Genomic DNA, 21832 nt, shown 5'->3' with positions numbered 1-21832 from the left:
CAATTCCTTAGCTACTACTTCAACATTATTTTACTGTCATTGCTTTTTCTTGCTACTTTCAAACTTATTACTCATGATGTCAGTATCCATCAGAGATATCCTGCTGAGTTCACTTTCTCCCAGACAGCCGTGGTTTGGGGGTTTTGCTGCCTAGTCTGTGTACTTTCATACTAATAGACGTTTTACGGAAAATCAGCACACGGAAACCACATTTCATCTTTTTCCCACACATGTACATAATGAAACATTTCAACTCCCGAAGCTGGGCCTCCTCCTACTGGGAATTCTGCAGGAATGAATCAGATTACATTTCTCCATAATGCTGATTTCATAAAAATTAAATTTCCTAACAGTCAATACATCTCTCTCTCATAATTTCATATACCAATCACTTACTCTAAATATCTTTGAGAATTATATCGGTTTTAACATTTCACAGAGTACGATTGGAAATTTTTTTGTCAATGCTAATGTCATTCATTAACAAAATATCCAAGCATGGTTTCTCTCTCCTCTACCCCCCAACAGGTAATGTTACAAATAGTCCTATTTCCTCAAAGCCAATATACATACCTTACTCTGACTAGAGACGGGTCCTCACCTCTACCATCTTTGCAACAAATAGTTGGATCACACTCAGATTTTGCTGAGGAATATCCATGTACTAGGTTATACAGTAAGTTCAACTATTCGAAATACATATTGGACCCATTGTGCTTTGCTATTCCAGAACTTCGATATGCCAACATTCAGATATTCACATGTAGTTTATCCGAATGGGGAACAAGTCACCTTCAACAGAAATTTCTTCATATAGACCCCAGGCTCTTCTTCCCCACACTACGGTGGCATGGGCCATTCCATCCCTATAGTCACAGGACTTTTCCGCTCTCCTACCCAGCAAATTCTTAAAGGGCCTTTTACCACCATGAGCCTCATAACTCTCCCCTTTTTAGTAGACTTTGCAAAACTGATCATTCTTGCTAGTAAATGAATTCATTTCCTAAGATAAATTGTTAAAGATTTTAAAAAGTTTAGATATTAAGCTTATAGTGCAAGAGTTCCATAAAGAATACACTTGTACCAACAATGATTTATTTAATTAAAATAAAAATTCCCTCAAAAGCCTACTTTAAAGTTAATTGTTTCTGAGAAAAAATAAAATTAAACATCAGAAGTAACTTTTATATTCTTTTACCTAAAATAAGAGGTAACCAATGAACACAGAATGATCATTTTCTGCATATGCCCTTGATATATGTATTTTAAATTCTGTTAAACTTTACTTACACAATAAGTTATTTTGTTTTAGTGCTTTACCTTATTCAAGCAGTGAACACACAGAGACATTCAATGAATCTGAGAACTTTCTGACCTAATCAGGTAGTAGTTTCCTCCCTATGGGGTTATGAGGCCACGACCCATTTCTCCCTTGGAAAAAAAAAGAGAGAGAGGAAAAAAAAAAAAAAAACTTGCTTTCTGCCCAAATGCATGCTTTTCCAATTTCCTCAATTTAATCCTCCCCAAGTCCAACACCAATATGGTGATCCAATTCTAAAGAATCTAACTCTGCATTTAAATCCAGCAGTCCCATTGACCTTATTCGAATGCTGAATTTGATTTTTTATGCTAATTTAAACTTAGTGAGAATTTTTAAATAAGGGAGATAATTAATCCCAGCAAATCATATTTCTAGTTAAATGTCACAATTAAAGTAATTCCATTTTTTGCTCTAAAATTAGAAACCTGATGTGAAAGTTTGTTTCTCAGTTTGCGGTTTCGCTAGGCTCCCGCCTCCCGCAGATTGGCACTCGGCTGCTCTGGCGGCAGCATGAATCTCCTCACTGCAAAGCTGAAATTCCAATTTTATTCCAACGCAACTGTCAAAACGCCCTGAAGCAAGCTAAAAACAAGGAAAAAAATCTTTGGTATGGTTTCGCTTTCCATGTGTTCTTTAATGAAAAATTTATCATTCTAAATATTGGTGTTTACTCCTAAATACTTTTTTTTTTATCAAAAAGAAAAAGAAACTGAGATTCAGTTGCTATTATTTCACAGGGATATATAACAGGCCTGATGTTTTCCTGACAATTCTGTTATTTTCTTGTGTGGAAACACAGTATTTATCATATACTGTATGGCTGGTGATTCAGATATTGTAGAGACCTTATGGTGAACTGATATAGATGTAAACTCTTTATGCCAGATTGTTTAAGCAGAAAAAAACCCAAATGCACTTAATTAACATCTGATGTGTAGCTTTGCAAACACAAATGCAATATTTGTGTTTGAGCACTGGCAGTAATGACTGTGAACTATGCTATTAATGTCTGGTTTAAAGATGCTTGCGGTAGGACCACGTCTGGAATAACACAAATAAAAAACTGCATTCAGACAAAACAATAGTGAAGAGCCCATTAGAAAAATGAAGAAGCAGCACTCAAAAGAAACACATGTATTTTTTTTTCCCCTTTAGATCAAGATTATTTTCAAAAATAGTTCCGAGCACCATTATCTTCAATCAATTAAAGGTGAAACAATTCTACAGATTTTCCTCTACAGAAAGATTTTCATTTTAAGGGGTCAGAAGTTGCTTAGGGATGTGTTTAGAAGTTCTACTTATTATATTAAGCTACTCTTCGGTGGGTAATATCAAAACATGAGTGAGGAAGGAGTTGAGATGGTGTTTCTGGATATTTTGCATTTTTGTATTTGAAGAGAGAACTTCAATAGTTGCATTGCAGTTTGAATAAATACAGAGACTCTTGTGGACGGAGGTGCGACTCCCTCATTAAATGTTTTTACTGAAACCCTGCTGAGTGCCAGGAACCATACAGGTTGCTGGGTATGAAAACACAAAGAAGGTTAAAATAAGATAAATCCTAGCCTAAATGTGGTCCTTGTTTCAGAGTAACAAACACAGGAACAGACAGACTTGGAACGCAGGTTCAAAAACATAAACAGCTATTACACCAAAAGCAATTAGTCATCATTACCTATTGGTCCTTTACGTTTTTAAGAACGTGCACTAAAGGGAAACCGCGGCCGGAACAGGACATTTGATGACTAAAGCTGTAAAACGCAAACATAATTGCTAAGTCTGATGCTCCCATGGCATGAAGAACGCAGGACTCTTATGCATGTGGTTGGATACACAGAAAATAAAGCTAAGTGAGAACTGTGTGGCACAGGGTGGGGAGTGGCACCCCAGGAGTCTGAATTCAAGTTCCACCTCCTAAGGATGCTGCTTCTGCTCAGCTGTCTTTTGGGGAAATGGCTATGATGCTTTCCCACTCTGCGAGGAATTGTGAGCCTCAATTTCTCAACTTTGAATCTCTCAGAGTAACAACAATTCAGAAAGAAATTACAGAGGTAGGTACACATTAGCATCATCATGGAATGAAGTCAGCCCAGGTGAGGGAACCTCTGGTGACTTGCCTGCTCCCAGGTCTCCCATAGCAGAAGAGCACCCGTCACCAGCTCATGTGGCAACAACACCTAAGTCCTTCACATTTCAGTTTTAGGTCACATACTTAATTACACATTGAGACGTTCATTTTCCCTCATCCCAACTAGATTTGCAAGCAAACACAGAAAATTGTGAAAACAGGTTCCTTAAATCAAGACTCACTCTCCACTTAGAAATTATTTCTCAAAGGCTAGACAAAATTTTTTGGTGTGGAGTAAATTTGGTTGTTCAACATCAAGAAAAGTGCTCGATGCTGCAATTCTTATTTATGGAGAGAAAGGGAAGCAGGGGCAGCGCTCAGTAACCCATTTCAATTCCAGGACATACCAATTCCTCCATCCACGATTCCCATGAAACCACACCTCAGAGAACTGTCCTAGTATTTTTAAACAATAATGCATATATGCAGGTCATTCATACAACATATCAGCCAGGAGTGTTTAAGTTATCTCATAAATGTTTAGGGTTTTTGAATATATATGTATAAAGTATTTATCTATAGACCTAAAAGTATCAACTACTACTGCTTTGCCCTTATTTATGTTCCCTATGAGTTAGCCAACTACAAACTTTTAAAAAGAACCTGGCTTAAAAGATTTTGCATGTTTGGCATTGACTAAGGGTGGTTTGTTAATCATTTCTGAACTCACTTTTTTTTTCTCTCTTCTGTTTATAATATTCTGAGGGAACTTCAAAACAGAAACCTGTTCCCCTATAGGTTCTGCTTCCTCTCGAGTAGTTTAGTAAGTGTTCAGCTCATAGCACCAACCATTTCTACTTAATTTTTTTAAGAAAAGGAATAAACACAGCCAACAATGTGTTGAGACTTTTCTGTTTTGATGGGAGGAATGAAAAAATATGCTGAGAAATACTGATGTCAATTTAAAAAAAAAATGTTAGAAGAGTATATTAAGTCATTATATTAACAAATAAGAAGGGAATTGGTCATTGTTGGAAACTAAATTCACTGAAAAATTAGATGAATAACATCTATCTTAATGACAGAAGTGTTATAAGTTCTCCTTCAATAGATACTGCTTTAAAAAATTAAAGCATTTACTCCTTCCTACATAAATTTTTTAAGGGAGAATTCATACAAATATAGTAACCTAAGATTTCAGTTAATCATATCTCAAACTTGAATTACAATCTGGTTTGTGAAATATTAGAAACTAATTATTTATCCAAATTCCTTATTTACAGTTCCTCCTTGAAACATTTCATTTTTCTGCTCTTAGCATCTGCTTTGAGCCTCCTTAAATGAGGGGTCTCTGGATGAACATTGCCTGCCTCACCTTGGCAACTCTTGTAATTTTCATGTGTTTTGTACAAACTAAGGTCTCTATCTTGTCAGGAGATATTAGCAATAAAGACATGGGGGAAAAAAGAGTTGTGCTAGTTTTTCCTTCTTATCTTAAACCTTCCATCAAACCCAAACTGAATGAATACACTGCAACACAGGTTTTATAAAACTGACCACTGCAAAACCTTAATAATTGCCCTTCAAGATTGATTTAGAGAAAATTTGAAAGTTGGAAGCATTAAGAATTTAAAAATTGTTTTTCTTATAAAATATATGAGATAAATAAAATACATGCACATATATTGTACCATACTGAAATCACACTGTTTATACCACTTTAATTATTTGGCCCTGACACTGGCTGTCCCCTTTGTCTGAGACTCTTCTCCACATCTCCATGTGGCTAACAGTCTCACCCCTTCAAGTCTTTCCTCCAGTACTGCCTTCACAATGAGGCCTACCCTGGATTATCTCATTTAAAATCACAATTCACTCTTACCCCAGAACTCATGATGATGCCCCTTGTCCTGTTCAGTTTGTTTTTTTTTTTTTCTTTTGGCCACATCACCTATCATTTGCTAGCTCACTATAGAATTCATTATTTATTAGGCTCATTATTTATTATCTTTTCACCCCCTTCCCACTGGAATATAAATTCTTTGAGGGCATATAAATTCTATTTTGCACACTGACCACAGTGCCTGGCACATACTAGGTACTTAATAAATATTTGTCACATTAGCCCATTAGTTACAAACTCTTTCTACATTGTGTTGTATTTTCCATATCACTAAAAATTCTTCCAAAACTTCACACCTAATTGCTTCTATAGTAATCTTTCATTTGGGGATGCTATAGTTTATTTAATCATTCCCAAACACTGAATATTTACAATGTTTCCAGTAGTCGCTATTATAAATAATGTTTTGATAAACATACTTGTGCATAAGTACATGTACCTTTTATTATTTCTGTAGGATTTATCACTAGAACTGGAATCCCTGTAAGGCAGTTATATACATTTTTAGAGCTGTTGATACATATCTCTGACTCACTTCCAGGAGGTTTTTTTTATACCACCATTAACAGTATGAGTGCCTCTAACTACATCTTTCCCAGAACTAAACATTACCTTTAAAATACCATCTTTAAACATTTTCGTGCCAATTTGGGCATCTTAAAGTCTTAACTTAGGATTTGCAGATGTTGATGAAATTATTCATGTAAGTCATAGATCTCCGTGTAGAGTAAAATAAGGAAGACATTAGAAATCCCAAAGGGTTGTCTATTTCAAATCAAAAACATGTAAAATAGCTGATGATGGAGTTGAGACACAGATAATCCCAACCACAAGCAATTCTTTCATGAGACTGGGAAGCAATATTCACTTTGGGTTAAACAATTACAAACCAAGTTTGCTCCTAGGAGACTTAATATGAACATTTAACCTAAATATGCTTTTTCTATTGGGTCCCAAATACTGACCCATTCATTCTCACTGCACTGCAAAAACAAGAATTAAGTTTTTCAAGGGTTTGCTTAACCTAATGCTAAAGCCAGTTCTTCTGTCCCCCAAGACTAGCAACCTGTTTCTAACTCCCATCCACCTGACCAATCCCAGTCACCTGGAGCTGCACTGGCTGGGTCTGTGGCACGATCCCTTCCGTCTTTAGTGAGCTCAAATTAGAAACCAGGAAACAGATTTCTGAAAGTTAGTTACAAGCCTTACACTTCTACATCTGTGAGACAAATTGTGGGAAAATATGTGAGGTTCAAATTGGCAGGGAGCAATCAGTTTCTTCCTTTTTTCCATAACTAAATACTGAAAAACATTTATAAATCACGTTTTAATAAATCTCTCTACAAAGAATTGTTAAAATGGCGCTTCAGTACTGTATCTGCCACTTACTAGCTGTGATTTCAGCTTCACAGTCTTGTGAGGGAGATATAATTATTATGTCCATTTTATAGATATGGGAACTAAGGCTTCATGAGATTAATGGCCAATACACAGCCAGGCCAGGATTTGAGCACAGCCTCACAGCTTATGCTTTTCTCATTGTACTTTCTACTTGACTGTACACATCATTTGTTTAAGAGTGGAATTGTGCACAAGGCCTGTGGGCAACCACGGCTGAGCTGTGCCACAAGGAAATGTCCCCGCCTACCTCTTGCCTCTTGGGCATCTGGCATTTTAATAACTGCTAGATAGGTATTAACTGACTACCAAAATGCTGCTTGACATGATTTAATCTGTGACCCCTGCAGAAGGCATTTGAGAAGGAAAGAATTAAGACTCAAACAAATGGCATTAGCATGGAAAAGAGCAGGGAACAGGGAGCTGGATTTGGACAGGGGCACTGCCTGTTCCTAAGGGAAGCCCTAAGCACAGGAGAGGAGTGGAGCAGCAGAGAGAGGCAGGAGTTGATGAGCTCCAAGGAAAGAGAGAATACCATTCCCAGTGTTTGTTCTCTCTGTTCCAGGAGTCCACTGCCTCAAAAAGCTTTTCCTCAGGGTGGCTCTAGAACTGATTTCAAGCTGTAAGCCTCAACTTGGCCACACGGGATGTTCAAGTACTGAGAGACTTTCATATCAGCTCAAAGCAGCCTCTGTTCAAGTCCCTATACCCCAAGTGTCCCCATCACACCCCAAAGATACAACCCCACGCTCGGAGGCACAGCAGCAGACCTCCAGGTGCCTTCCCCGGTGTCAGGAGCAGCAACCATTCTCATCACCAGCCATGCTGCAGGGCTCATTAAAGATCTCGAATATCACCCTTGGGAGTTCTCATCGAACATGTGACCAGGTTTCTAGCCTCTCTAGTCAGCTTATGAAGGCATGGGTGAGAGTAAAAGCCAAGAGAAGACCCTCATCTGATTCATGAAGGAGCCCCCAACCATAAACCCTTCTGCTTATGTGGGAGAGACCAAAGGAAGGGGACCTCAATATTCTAACAAATTTAAAAACAAAAGCAGAACAAAAACATAATGAGAACCTGTTAAATCACATCTTCGGGCAGGTGCAGCTCCCGGGTCAGATCCAAGAGTGCTGAAATCTCTCCTCCAAAGCCAGTCCAGTTGCTTCCTTCTCTGGAGGAAGTCGGCCTCGCCAAGGAGAAACACGCCACAGCCAGGAACATGCAGAACCAAATTCTCAGCAAGGCCTATGAGCAGTGGGAAATTTTATCAAAATTAAATTGAAATCAAACCCAATAAAAAAAGTAGAGCATATGATTTTTTTATTGTGATAAAATACATGGAACATAAAATCTACCACTTTAACCAACTGTAAAAGTACATTAAGTATCCTCTATCACTGTATAACCATCACCACTAAACTTAATTTACACAATTTTTAAAAATCAAAGCTTGGGTCAAATTAATTTTCCCTTGAAGTTAGCCTCATGATAAAAGTTTGTCTTTGTAGAAGGCTAAAATCTCCAACCTACAATAAATCTAGTTTCACATGGTAAATTCATCACAAGAATTAATGAACTTGGTGCATTCAATTTTTGGACAATTTTATAACAGTGCCAAATTGCTTATATTGTTAAGAAAAATCAAAAGTTAAGAGTAAAAGGATCAGATCTGCACTGTAACCTCTAGCTACATGTACTATTAAATTTAAATTCTAGTTAAACTAATTATAAAGGAAAAAATAAAATTGTCACTATTTGTGAGTGACATATATATAGAAAATCTTAAAGACGCCATCAAAAACCTGTTAGAATAAACGAAATCAGTAAAGTTGCAACATACAAAATCAATACACAAAAAGCTGTTGCATTTCTATACACTAATAATGAACTATCAAAAAGAGAAATAAAGAAAATAATCCCGTTTATAATTGCATCAAAAAGAATAAAATACCCAGGAATAAGTTTAACCAAGGAGTTGAAATGTGAAATGTATATTGAAAATTAGATATTAATGAAAGAAATTGAAGACAACACATAATAACAGAAAGATAGTCCATGCCCAATATTGATTGGAAGAATCAATATTGTTAAAATGTCCACACTACCCAAAGCAGTCTACAGATTCAATGCAACCCCTATCAAAATTCCAACTACATTTTTCACAGAAATAGAATACACAATGCTAAAATTTGTATGAAGCCACAACAACCCTGACAGCTAAAGAAATCTCGAGAAAAGAACCAAGTTTCTCTGTTCTTTTCATCATGCTCCCTGAGTTCAAACTGTATTACAAAGCCATGGTAATTAAAAAAGTATAGTATTGGGGTGGTTGGGTGGCTCAGTTGGTTAAACTTCCAACTCCCGATTTCGGCTCAGGTCATGATCTCACAGTTCATGAGTTTGAGTCCTGCATCAGGCTCTCCGCTAACAGCCCAGAGCCTGCTTGGGATTCTCTCTCTCTCTCTCTCTCTCTCTCTCTGCCCCTCCTGCGTGTGCGCGTGCACTCTCTCTCTCAAAATAAATAAATAAACTTAAAAAAAAAGTATGGTATTGGCATAAAAAACAGACCCATGGATCACTGGAACGGAATACAGAGCCCAGAAATAAACCCACACATATATGGTCAATTGATTCAGGATAAAGGAGCCAAGAACATATAATGGAGAAAGGACAGTCTCTTTAACAAATGGTGCAGGGAAAACTGGACAGTCACATGGAAAAGAATGAAACTAGAGTACAATTTTGCACCATACACAAAAATCAACTTGAAATGGATTAAAGACTTGAATGTAAGACCTGAGACCATAGAAGTCCTAGAAGAAAATATAGGTAAATTCCTTGACATAAGTCTTGGCAATGATTTTTTTAATCTGACACCAAAAGCAAAAGCTAACAAGAGCAGAAATAAGTAAGTGGGATGACATCATACTAAAAAGCTCTTCACAGCAAAGGAAACCATCAACCAAATGAAATGGTAGTCTACTGAATGGGAGAAAATATTTGCAAATCATGTATCTGATAAGGGGCTAATATCCAAAATAAATAAACAATTCTTACAAGCATAGCAAAAAACAATCTGATTTAAAAATAGGCAGAAGACATGAATAGACATTTTTCCAAAGAAGGCTTACAGATGGCTAACAGGCACATGAAAAGATGCCTCAACATCCTCAGTCATCAGGGAAATGTAAATCAAAACCACAGTGAGAGATCACCTCATACTTTTCAGAATGGCTATTATCAAACAAGTGTTAGTGAGGATGTGGAGAAAAGGGAACACTTGTGCGTTGGGATGACATCATACTGTATGGGAATATAATTTAGTGCAGCCACTATGGAAAACAGCATGGAGGTTCCTCAAAAAATTAAAAATAGAACTACCATATGATCCAGCAATTCCACTTCTGGGTATTTGTTTGAAGAAAATGAAAACACTCACTTGAAAAGATATCTGCCCCACTGTGTTCATTGCAGCATAATTTATAAAAGCCAAGAGATGGAAACAACCTGAGTGTCCACCCATGGATGAATGATAAAGAAATTGTGTCACACACACACACACACACACACACACACACACACACACACATATTATTCAGCCATAAAAAAGAAGGAAATCTTGCCATTCATTTGTAACAAAGTGAATGGGCCTCAAGGGAATTATGCTAAGTGAAATACATCTGACAAAGAAACAACAAATACCATATGATCTCTCTTATATGTAGAATCTAAACAAACAAACAAATAAAAAACAAAAAAACAGCAAACAAACAAAAAACAAGCTCATAGATACAGAGAACACATTGGTGGTTGTCAGAGGTGGGGTGTGGGGGGATTGGGAGAAATGAGTGAAGGGGAGTCAAAGGGTAAAAATAAAAAATAAAATTTAAATAAATAAATACAATATAATTAAAAATTAAATGTGGCAGTGGACACATTTCAAGGGTTTAGTAATCACACATGGCTAGGAGTCTCCCTATTGGACAGTGCAGATATAGAATATTTCCATCATCATAGAAAGCTCTACTGGATAAGCACTAAACCAGATATTCTGTAAGGAAGTCTAATATTTAAAATTAATTGGAGGGTACTCTGAATGACAACTTGTTTTGATCCTCTTCCTCCATTCCTTATTTCTGGATTTCCTGTCTCTAACCTTACCTTCCAAGGCAGATTACAGAATTGTTTTCCTATTTATTCTGGAGGACTGCTTCAGAGGACTTCTGTTTGCTGCAGACGGCATCTTTTCATGGGGCTAATTGCAGTCCCCTGTAACCAAGGATAGAGATGGCATACATGTCGGTTGGATATATAAAATTTAGGTATTTAGAGAATTGTGGTATTGCCTTAGGATGGCAGGAGTATGGGCCTTCTTTATTTAGAGGTACGTTATGGAACACCAGAGGATAAGATGGGGCCTCTAGCCACAACAAGCATAGAAAATCGGTCCAACTGCAATTTTAGAGTTGGCTGGTTTTTTTTTCGTTTCTAATATAGACCACCATGTTGGTGGGAAGGGTAAAATGTGGAAGATACTTAAAAACATTTTGTACCTCTGGGGTGCCTGGGTGACTCAGTCAGTTAAGCATCTGACTTTGGCTCAGGTCACGATCTCGCGGTTCTCGGGTGTGAGCCCCGCATCAGGCTCTGTGCTGACAGCTCAGAGCCTGGAGCCTGCTTTGGATTCTCTGTCTCGCTCTCTCTGCCCCTCACCTGCTTGCACTCTGTCTCTCTCTCTTAAAAAATGAATAAACATTTAAAATTTTTTTTAAAAATATACTTTGTACCTCTGGGTTGTATTAAATCTAGGAACATGTTCTTTCTTTGAGTCAGGTTGGGACTCAAGCATTGGAAGCCCATGATTTTATACACACCACAAAGAAAGTCTCCAAATGTTACTAAGTGATCTCTGCTTCTTTAACACTACATCAAGATACCAAAGGACCACAGCTGGTGGGTGTGGCCAGGTGCTCGGGACACACAGCCAACTGAGGTTTAGGAATTATAAAATAATGTTTAGGCAGTTGGTTAAATTCTCCCTCAAATCTGGAATGGCAGGGGGTGGGCATGGTGAGAACATTTAGGAGAGTTAGGGTATTAAGACATCGTAATATCTGACTACTCTCCAAATTGTTCTGATCACCCATATCTGCTCCACGGTGACTTAGAGTGACTCATACTTTGGCTGCTGCAGGAGTACAGAGCACAAACTGTGATGCCTACAGTCTCCCCTCCTAAACAGTGTGATGTGCTTTCTGGCTTTGCCCAGCTCTCTGCCTATCCAGGCCAGCACCTCCATCTGGAACTATCATTCTGGAGCACTGCATACATTTATAAAGCCCAGAATGTCTTCAAAGAAGTATTCTTGGAGCCTGGTTCCTAAAGACCAAAGCAGTGGGAGAGATTTACAGGAGCAGCCCCCAGCTGTTAGTCAGCAATAGGGGTTCAAGGACAGGGGTGCATTTTGGTTTAGTGCAAATAACATGCCTTTTGAAGCCAGAAGATACCAGTTTGAATACAGTTTCCGCTCCTTAATAGCTATTTGGGATCTTGAACAATTTACTTGATATCTCTGAGCCTCAATTTCTCTGTAAAATTAAAAAAAAATTGTTAAGCTTCCTCTGAAGCACCAACTCCTTATCTAGAAATGTGGCAATTAAAAGGAATAGGAAAAAGCATTTATCCTGCCTTTCCTGTATAAATTGTGTTTCAGGGTAGGTAGATAGCCTGAACTGATGACAGATTTTTTTTTTAACAGAAAAAAAATCCAACTAATACATGTGTAAGTACTGATATAATTAGAAAGTTGTCATTTCATAGCACCTAAGAAAATAATTATTTCAGACAAAGATAATCAATAGATGAAGCCCTCCGGAAAATTCCAGTAGTAACAAAGGTAATTCATCTTTGCACCACCAGATCTGAGATAACCAGACATTATCACATCTTGTTACAAGTGTAGCAGAAAGCTCTAGGCCCACTTTTTAAGAATTTTTGCCAAAAAAATACTGAACTTCAAACCAATCAAGCCTCTAAATCTAACTTAAAGATTATAAAAAATGTGAGTGATGGAGACAAAATTCAATGATACCACAAGAGAGTAAACAGATTCAGGACAACTTCCCCAGTTTCTACAACCAGTAATGGCAGGAAAAAAGGGAGTGGGGAGGGTGATGCAGGGCGACTGGTCTAGATCAAAACTGAGAAAGAGACAATAAATCAATGCTGTGTGTGAATGAGGTGTACATTCAGATTCAAATAAGCCCATCACAGAAAGACATTTGCCCGGATTATACACTGGATATTAGATGGTACCAAAGAAGTATCATTTTTCCAGGTGTAAGGACACTGTGGTTATGTAAGAGAATGTCCATATTGCTTAAAGATCTATATTAAATATGTAGGAATAAAATAACATGATCTTTGGAACTTGCTTTAAAATACTTCAGTAAAATCAAAGGAAAAGAAAGAGGAAGGGTAAGGAATGGAGAGCAAAATAAAGGAAGAAAAAAAAAGTAGAGAAACAGCTCCACAGAATGAAGGAAGAAATTTAGATTAAATAAGCTAAGAGAAGCACCTAGCACAATCCCTGGTACACAGGACTCTAAATGCTTGCTTCCTTTCCTCTTTGCAAGCCCACCCTACTGTTCTGAATTCCAAAAATTCTAGATACCTTCCTGGATGGGTGTGTCCCTACCTACTAGAAATCCCTAAATATTCTAACAACACCCCCCTTCCATGCTCTCTTCTACACAAAATCATGGTGGAAGGAATCTAACTTAATTTTTGTTCTTTAGTGAAGCCAGAAATGGAAATATTTCATTATTTGAATACAGTGAAAAGACAACAAAGGCCAGAATGATAGAGAGTAATAAGGATAGTATACGACACTCTTCATATTCAAGGAAATACCATTTTTGCTTCTAATAATTACAACTTAGGGGCCCATGGCGGGTGGGATTTGTAATTTTACTGAAAAGTAAATTTAGATTGCCTGCATTTTAAAGAAAAGCATCAATTTAGTCAGAAGCTTACTAGCAAGTTATTTTATTTGTGATATAAATTACATATTCAAAAGAGCTAGTTTTAATTTTATTATTTTATATTCACAATTAATCTATGTTAAAATCATCCCATGTTAACTTCAAATGATCACACCATGCAAATCAAACACATTTTGATACACAGAAGATAAAGATTCTGAATACTTCAAGCTCAAGCCCGTGGGAAACTACGACTCATCAGTTTTCGGATAAGTGACATTATTATTTAAAACAATAGTTCCGTGTGCATTTCCTGTAAAGCTGCCACTTCCTCTACAGTGGAGTCCAATGTTTCCAGAGCAGGGACTTTCAGCACTTTCAATGAATCCCAAAAAACCAGGACTTCTGAACTAATAATCTTTGTTTCATAGATGTGCTCTCCCTCCACTGAAATTCATTTCTCCCTCTCATGTGTTCACACAGTATTTTACCGCTTTTATACAATATAACATCAAATCTAACCTACTTGTATTATATAGTTAATTGTGGACTTTTGTTCCTCCATCCAGGTTTCATACTCCCTGAGGCAGTGCCTTGTAGTTAACACTTTTTAGGTTGAGTGAATTGAATTTGGTTCCTAAGCGCTTTGCAGGCATTGGAATAACTGCAAACCAGGGTGAGTGGTGTCCATTCCAAACATACAAAAGAGAGTAAAGGGGTTGCTATGTTAACGAAGTGAGAATTGGGTTTAACAGCAGTGGGAGTACAACATATTCTTAGTGAGAAACCATGGATCCGTTTTCCACCATTATCTTCATGTTTTACAAGCTGCCCTCAGAACAACAGTCCCATCAGCAGCTGTCAAAAGCTACCTGTACCTATGGGCTGCCTCAACCGGTCAGTACCATCACACAAGGCAAACATCTGGATCACCTTGCGCAGAAAGAGTATGATGCCATCATGCTGGTCTTGAAACAAGCAAAGCAAAACCCTGCAGCTTCCTAAATTGTGCTCTATTTAAAGAGTAATAGTTTGGGGCGCCTGGGTGGCTCGGTCGGTTAAGTGTCCGACTTCGGCTCAGGTCATGATCTCACGGTCTGTGAGTTCGAGCCCCGCGTCGGGCTCTGTGCTGACAGCTCAGAGCCTGGAGCCTGTTTCCAATTCTGTGTCTCCCTCTCTCTCTGCCCCTCCCCTGTTCATGCTCTGTCTCTCTCTGTCTCAAAAATAAATAAAAAAACGTTAAAAAAAAAATAAAATAAAGAGTAATAGTTTTTCATTTTTCTTCCATTTTTGACAATTTTTTCCCACCATCATTAACGGTTCTATCAATTTTCACTAGTTTTCTCTTGAAAAGGCTGATAGTAACAATATTTTCTCAATATATTTGAACCCTCCTGATTGGGTGACCTTATTTACATTTCTATGCATGTGCATTCATCACTTTTAGTCTTAACTTTAGAGACATCTATGAGTTTGGTTAAACCTCTTTGTAAAAGGAGGGATCGATGCAATGAGATGCCTCCACTCAATGAGAAGTTTAAGCTTCATATTCTTAACAAAACACTTTTCTCTGAGCCTATAACAGACAGACATAAGGGTGGCTGAAATGCAGTATTTAATGAGAAGCTACAATAAAGTTGTATGTAAAGACAGTAGTTAAGGATCTGCTTAATTAAATGTCTATGCCTTCCTTACACTAACACATACTTCATGTCTCCAGTGGTATTTAATATCATCCTTTTCCCTTCTGCTTTTGTTTCGTTCAGGACTTAGGACTATTGGTATAAATGGAGTTAAAATTTAACTGTTAAACAGAATTGCATTTCAGCACGAGGAACATAACTGACAAACTCAGTTTTGTTATGTTTTTAATAGCAGCCAAAAGACACAACCAGGAAAAAAACTCAGGCCTGTCATTCCTTTTCTTCTAGGAATGGGTAAATTTTTTTTCCTCTGACCGACGATATGATGTGTGGCTTATCATAATTACTTTTAAACCGGAACTCTGATGATACCTAAACAAGAATCAACTTTTTTCGTAAGTACACAGCAATCAGAAAGAGTATTTTTCAACCCTATCACCTCGCACGCAGTAACAAGTAAAGGGAAAGAAGCACAGAATCTAAAAATTAAACTGGGTGCTAGACTTGAAATCTTACAAGCGTCCTATGGTTTTAGTCTAGCTCTCTTCATATAGCCAAGTTTTTTGTTTAGTTGATTTTTTATTTATGTATTTTTTAATGAGAAGGGGAAAAAAAAGATTCTCTACCAGAAGCCATAAAAATCTCTCAGATGGTAAAACAGATAGCCCTAAAAGTTTTTGCCTAAATTCATACAAATACCTAAAATAAAACTGGCCGATTCATCTCACAGTCCTTTCAAAGAGAAGTCATTTCAAAATACAGCATCGTAGTGTCATACTGCACTGCCTCTAATTAAGTGCAGACTAGGGAAAAATTATTCTTCCTTCAGTCCACGGAAAGGGGTGGAAATTTCTCTCTTTGCAATTCAAGATTATTTTAAAGATAGACCATTTCTTTTCCAATATCTTCATCAAACAGAGCTGTTAAGAATTGTCTCTCAACCATCCATCCCCAAAGAGCACGAAGATACCCAGTATTCACCCCATATGCTCGGCTTTGAAGTGTGAAGCTGGGACCGTCCCACTAGACTCTTCCGCCACCATCAAAGCCATCTCATTACGCCCTGCGCTGAGAGTTAAAGCGCGGGGCCCTAACCGCTCCAACACAAACACTGCATTAACAAAGCAACCACAATATTCCTCCCCCACATGGCTAGAACTTGAAGAAATTTTTACCATATGTACATATGCACGAGATACGAAAATTTATTATGCTAGAACATCATTGAGAAGTACATTAAACATGCTGACTAGAACTGGATGTTATTCTAAGGGACTGAAAAAAAAAATAAAATGCAGCTGATCTTTATGATGAAAGAAGAGAAACATCAGGCTGAAAAATGAGATCAAGTGCAATTCCTAAATTGCATTTCTACTGACACATTCTGTTGCCTGTTCTTTCTTGAAGTAGCAGAAAACAATTTTGGGGGGGGGGGGAACAAAACTCTAGGGGACATCACTGGATGCTACTGTTCACTCTGTCATGTTCCATTCCTAAAGGGCAAATAAGCGTACAAATAATGATACACTGATAAAAGAATCTACGATTCAAAATGAACAGAACTTGCTGAGAAAAAGTAATTTCACTTGTGTCTCTGAGTTGTCAGTTTTTCACTGGCCTGGCAGTAAAAAATAAAGTGCAAAGAAAAAAAATTTGTTACCTACTATGGAAATGAGCTCATGGAGAAATGAGGGTAAACACTTGATAAATTTTCATGTAAAACTTAATCTGGCAAAATATGTTAAAATATTTGTACCTAATAATTCCATTCCTTTCTTTTTGCACTAGAGAAATTCGTGCATTTGTGCACAAGAAAGACTATTCAAGAAAGTTCACTACTGCATTATATGTAGTCGGGAAAGATGAGAAATAATCTGAGTGTCCACAAATAGGGGAATAGGAAAAAATGTGATGTATTTACACTTTGATACTATACAGCATTTAAAAGGAATAAACTAGAACTATATGTAATACCATGCATGGATAGATTTCCAAGATATCTTGCTGAATGAAAAAGTTCTATTTTGATAGCATTTATATTTACACACACAAGCAATACTATATTGGGTTTATGACTATATACATACATATACATATACATATACATATACATATACATATACATATACATACATAAACAAAAGCATGCAGAAATTCTGAATTCAGAGTGAGAATAATATACTCATACCATAACTTGGCAGGGAGTGTTCAGGAGACCAGAGATGGGGGTGATGGTCAGAGGTGAATTTTAATCTCATGTGGAAAGCTTGAAATTTTGAAAAAGAATTAATAAAAAGTCCTAGGCAAGGTCTAATAAAGAGTTATGAGGATCCTTCATAATGCTACTGTATTGATGTAAAAACATGAGGTTCTTAATATTTCTAGGTCTGTTTTCAATTACAGAATGAAAAAATTCACCTATCCTCTATCTTTATTATAAAAATAGGAATCGCATGCCCCCAAACTCTTTATGTAGCATATATTTTCATGAAGAAATAGGTATCCAGGAAAATACATAGTATACTAATAGTTTGGGGATACATTTTTTATGTATTTTCATATCCTTGTATATGACATACTTTCATAGAGATATATATACAAAAGCTTGTTATTCCTGTGTAGGGCATATGCTGATATAATTACCACTTGTGTAGGCATGATATCGTTCATTTAAAGAATTATACTTTCCTGAGCGACCCAGCATATGTAATTTATGCTGTATTCAGTAATACGATGTTTTAATCTGTCCTATGGTGTTCCCTAATTGTTTCAGGTACAGATTCCATTGCCCCATCTTTCTTAGGAGAAAGTACTCCATTACACTCCTCTGATAGTCACAATACCATTAACTATGGTAAATGGAAAGATAACAGGCACTCCAGTACCGTCTGGATGTTCACAAATACTTCTTCATGTATCTTCATAATATTTCTCTGAAATAGGCACTGCATATTATTTTGCAAAGAAGAACCAACAGGGAGAAGTTGTCTACTACAGATCTTAGAATTTTAGAGCTGAAAGCACTTTAGAGATCTCCTGCTCAAGAGGTTTTCAAACATCTTGTCTTGCAATCCTTTTACTCAAAAGGCACCTTAGTTGGAATCTTGATAACACAAAAGGGAGAAGAGGGATCTGCTCCCTTTATGGCGGAGGGGAATAGCCTGGCCCCAACCGCTCAGCACCCTCCTCTGCAAGGCCACGGACAGTTGCCACAAACAGTGACGGCTACTTAGTGGTGGGAGGCAGAGTACCAGGACCTTTACACAGGCATTATTTCTCATAATTGTCCTCACAGGAGGACAGTATTCCCCATTATATAGATACAAAAAAAAAAAAAAAAAAAAAAAAGACTATAAAAGAGACTAAAAAATTTTCCTGATGTCAGCTGGCAAATAAGTGGCAGATCTGAAATTTGGATTCAGGTTTATTCAGCCTCAAAAATCCTTATTTTGACCACTTACCAGTTAGCTTGCCTCTCTAGCCACCCAATGTGATGCAACCCTTTAGTTCATGCTGATGAAAAATGCACAGGCACATAAACATGCATACGTAGGTGGCACTGAATTGGGCATGTCACTTCCTATGACTCTCCCTCTTAAGTAAGGGCCTCTCCCTTTCTTTCAAGCAGCTATTGAGAAGCAGGGGATGCCCCCAAAGAAAAGTTCAGATGGGACATAGCAAAGCCTTGGGAATGGCTCTGCCAGAAGGAATCTTTCTGCTGGCTGATATATCATCACTGTGTAAATAGCCTTCAATAAACAGAAAGCCCACTCCCCACAGCAGCGAAGAGTTAATTTGGCTTTTCCACCCAACCAATGTTCCCCAAATTGTAAACAAATAGTCTGCATGAGTTAGTTTGGTTTCCTTGTATACGTCTGGCTCCCACACATCTTCCTGACCACTGGCCACCAACCACACTCAACAAGCTCTCAGTAATTACAAGCCTCGCCCTTACTTTCCACCATTTGCGCCTTAAACAGGCCACGTTCTCCCAGTGCCCTTTCCAGTCTCCCTGCTCTTCACCATCTCTCATTGGATGCCCATTTCCACAGAAACCATACCCACCTCTCTATATCTTCTTTTGGGGAAAAATGTTTCTTGCTCACTACTAACATTTCTTCTACAAGGAGAGAGTTCTGCTGGTCTTGCTCGGCTGTTAGAAGTTAAATTGTGGGGGCACCTGGGTGGCTCAGTTGGTTAAGTGGCCGACTTCGGCTCAGGTTATGATCTCGCAGTCGTGAGTTCGAGCCCCGCGTCGGGCTCTGTGCTGACAGCTCAGAGCCTGGAGCCTGTTTCGGATTCTGTGTCTCCCTGTCTCTGACCCTCCCCCATTCATGCTCTGTCTCTCTCTGTCTCAAAAATAAACGTTAAAAAAAAAAAAAATTAAAAAAAAAAAAAAAGAAGAAGTTAAATTGTGCCCTACTTCAAACTCCAAATTCATTTGTTGAAGTCATAGCCCCCAGGACCCCAGAATGTGACTTTATTTGGGAATAGGGACATTGTAGATAAAATTAGTTCAGAGGAAGTCATATACTGGAATAGAGTGGAGCCCGAATCCAATATGACTGGTGTCCTCATGAAAGAGACATCTGGACATAGACAATACACAAAGAAAATGACACATAAACTTGAAGAGGGCCATCTACAAGCCAAAACAGAATAGGTCCTTCTGTCCTGAACCTCAGAAGGAACCAACCCTACTAACGCCCAGATCTCAGACTTCTAGCCCCCAGAACTGTGAGATAAATTTTTGTTGTTTAAACCACCTAGTGTGTGGCACTTTGTTATTTTAGCCCTAGGAAATTAACATTGGCCATGCTCCCTCCTAAATTTCATTCCCCGATGGGGACTTTGGGAGAGAAGCTGGGTTTGCATAGGCATACCCTTCCTCCTTCTTCCTTCTGGGGAGCTGTCAGCAGGAAACACACATTCTGGCCCACTCTTCCTTGCCAAAAGCTTTCCACAGGCAGGCCTGTGCTGCCCAGTGCTGCCTGTGACTGGCTGGATGAGTCTGTCTAATTCTCTGCTTGAGTTAGCTCATCTGTCAATGTTAGTTTCATCAGTATTAAAGGTAGTATTTCCCTTTCTCATCTGCCTTTCTTTACCATTAAACTGGTTCAAAATTTGGGAAAGGAAAAACTGTACTATTTATAACAAACACCCTCCTCTCCAACCCTGACCCCAGTCCTCACCTTCTTCTAGGCAGGGAGTGAGGTGGCCTCCTCCCTTCTTTTTTCTACTGCAATGGTATAAACTTTTTGTACTGGTTTTCCCAGCCTTCTCCTTTTGGTTGTCAAAAATTCAAACATGAACACTGACTGCTACTTCCTCATTCCCACTATAAAAATTCTACACCCCTCAAGGTAGCAAATAACTCAGCAGGAAACACACACGCATTAGGCTCTGGGGAAAGAAGTGCACAACAATTAATATCTTAAGATATTATCTTACTAATTAAAGCTGGAGAATGCGTTTTTTAATATATGCAATTTTAATAGTGAAACAAATGATAATTGATCTAATTGATAACAATGTTATAATAATATGTTGTTGTCATTACCATTACCACATGCTCTGGGTCTCCTGAAGAAGCACACCCTCACTTGATCAATGGATAGCAGGTAGAAGGGCTGTCCACATGAGGGTATGGACAGACTTGGGTTGATGTATTTCATTTCACAGGCCCATCAATGTCTTAGCATCACTATGTCATTTCTTTAGAATTTTCTAATTCTAGTTACCTTGATATTGGAAGTCACTGCAAATGCTAGGAAGCAGGGATTAAAAGGAAAAGAAACCCAGGAAAAGAATTGCCAAGGACAAGGGACCTGGGGTCAAAAAGTTAGCATTGGTGTCAGTCACCTGCTATAAATCCCTTATTAGGTCCACATTCTCTAAGACACCATGAACAATCACATAAAATCAATCACTGGGTACTATACATACCCAAAATCAGAAAACCTAGAGCCCCTAAACTTTGATGACCCCTAGGGATGTCTTTACTAGTAAGGGGAGAGTGTTAATGTCTGCCACAATGATCCATGGTTTCATCATGAGTATGCTGAGACCCTTTACCCAGGTGAACGGGTGGGAACAAGGAGGCCTTCCAATTTTTAACTATAAATCTTACAAGTGACTTATAGACTAGGAAAGAATTATAGGAAGTGTACAGTCAGGTAGCAAAGATTTCATGTACTCCACCCATTCATCCCAATTAGAAGATTCTTAAAATATAGTCATTTTTGTCAATATTTCAATAAATCCTATTTGATACACATCAATAATGAAATGGGGAAGGAGGGAGAGCCAGTACAATGGTGTGTTATCAAGCAAGTCAACATTGTGAGCAACTGGGGCTTGGCCTTGCTGGAATGGGTCTCAGGATTGTCCAACTGAGGGACAAAAGCTCAGGTCCCCCCACTGGTCATGGCTTGCCTCATGGGGTGCTAACTTGCTTGGACTTCAGGTTACTGCAGAGTCAAAGTGAAAGAAAAGAGTACAGTGTTTTCAAGTATG

General features: G+C 38.0%; 1 protein-coding gene across 1 annotated transcript in view; it reads right to left on the bottom strand.

The window, feature by feature from the left end:
• The window catches only part of FTCDNL1 (formiminotransferase cyclodeaminase N-terminal like), a 158069-nt gene that overhangs the window by 123944 nt on the left and 12293 nt on the right, over nucleotides 1-21832 (bottom strand). Inside the window, exons 3-4 of the mRNA XM_060622835.3 lie at nucleotides 8932-8945; nucleotides 7768-7935 (exon numbers count right to left, since the gene is read on the bottom strand). Of these exons, the coding sequence (XP_060478818.2) occupies nucleotides 7768-7935; nucleotides 8932-8945 (182 nt within the window). The remainder of the gene's footprint in view (nucleotides 1-7767; nucleotides 7936-8931; nucleotides 8946-21832) is intronic.

Source organism: Panthera onca, chromosome C1 (genome assembly GCF_046562875.1).
Source record: "Panthera onca isolate mPanOnc1 chromosome C1, mPanOnc1 haplotype 2, whole genome shotgun sequence".
In the NCBI taxonomy this organism is placed as follows: domain Eukaryota; kingdom Metazoa; phylum Chordata; class Mammalia; order Carnivora; family Felidae; genus Panthera; species Panthera onca.
Note: the sequence above shows the minus strand (reverse complement) of the source record. Positions and strands in the feature narration are given on the sequence as shown.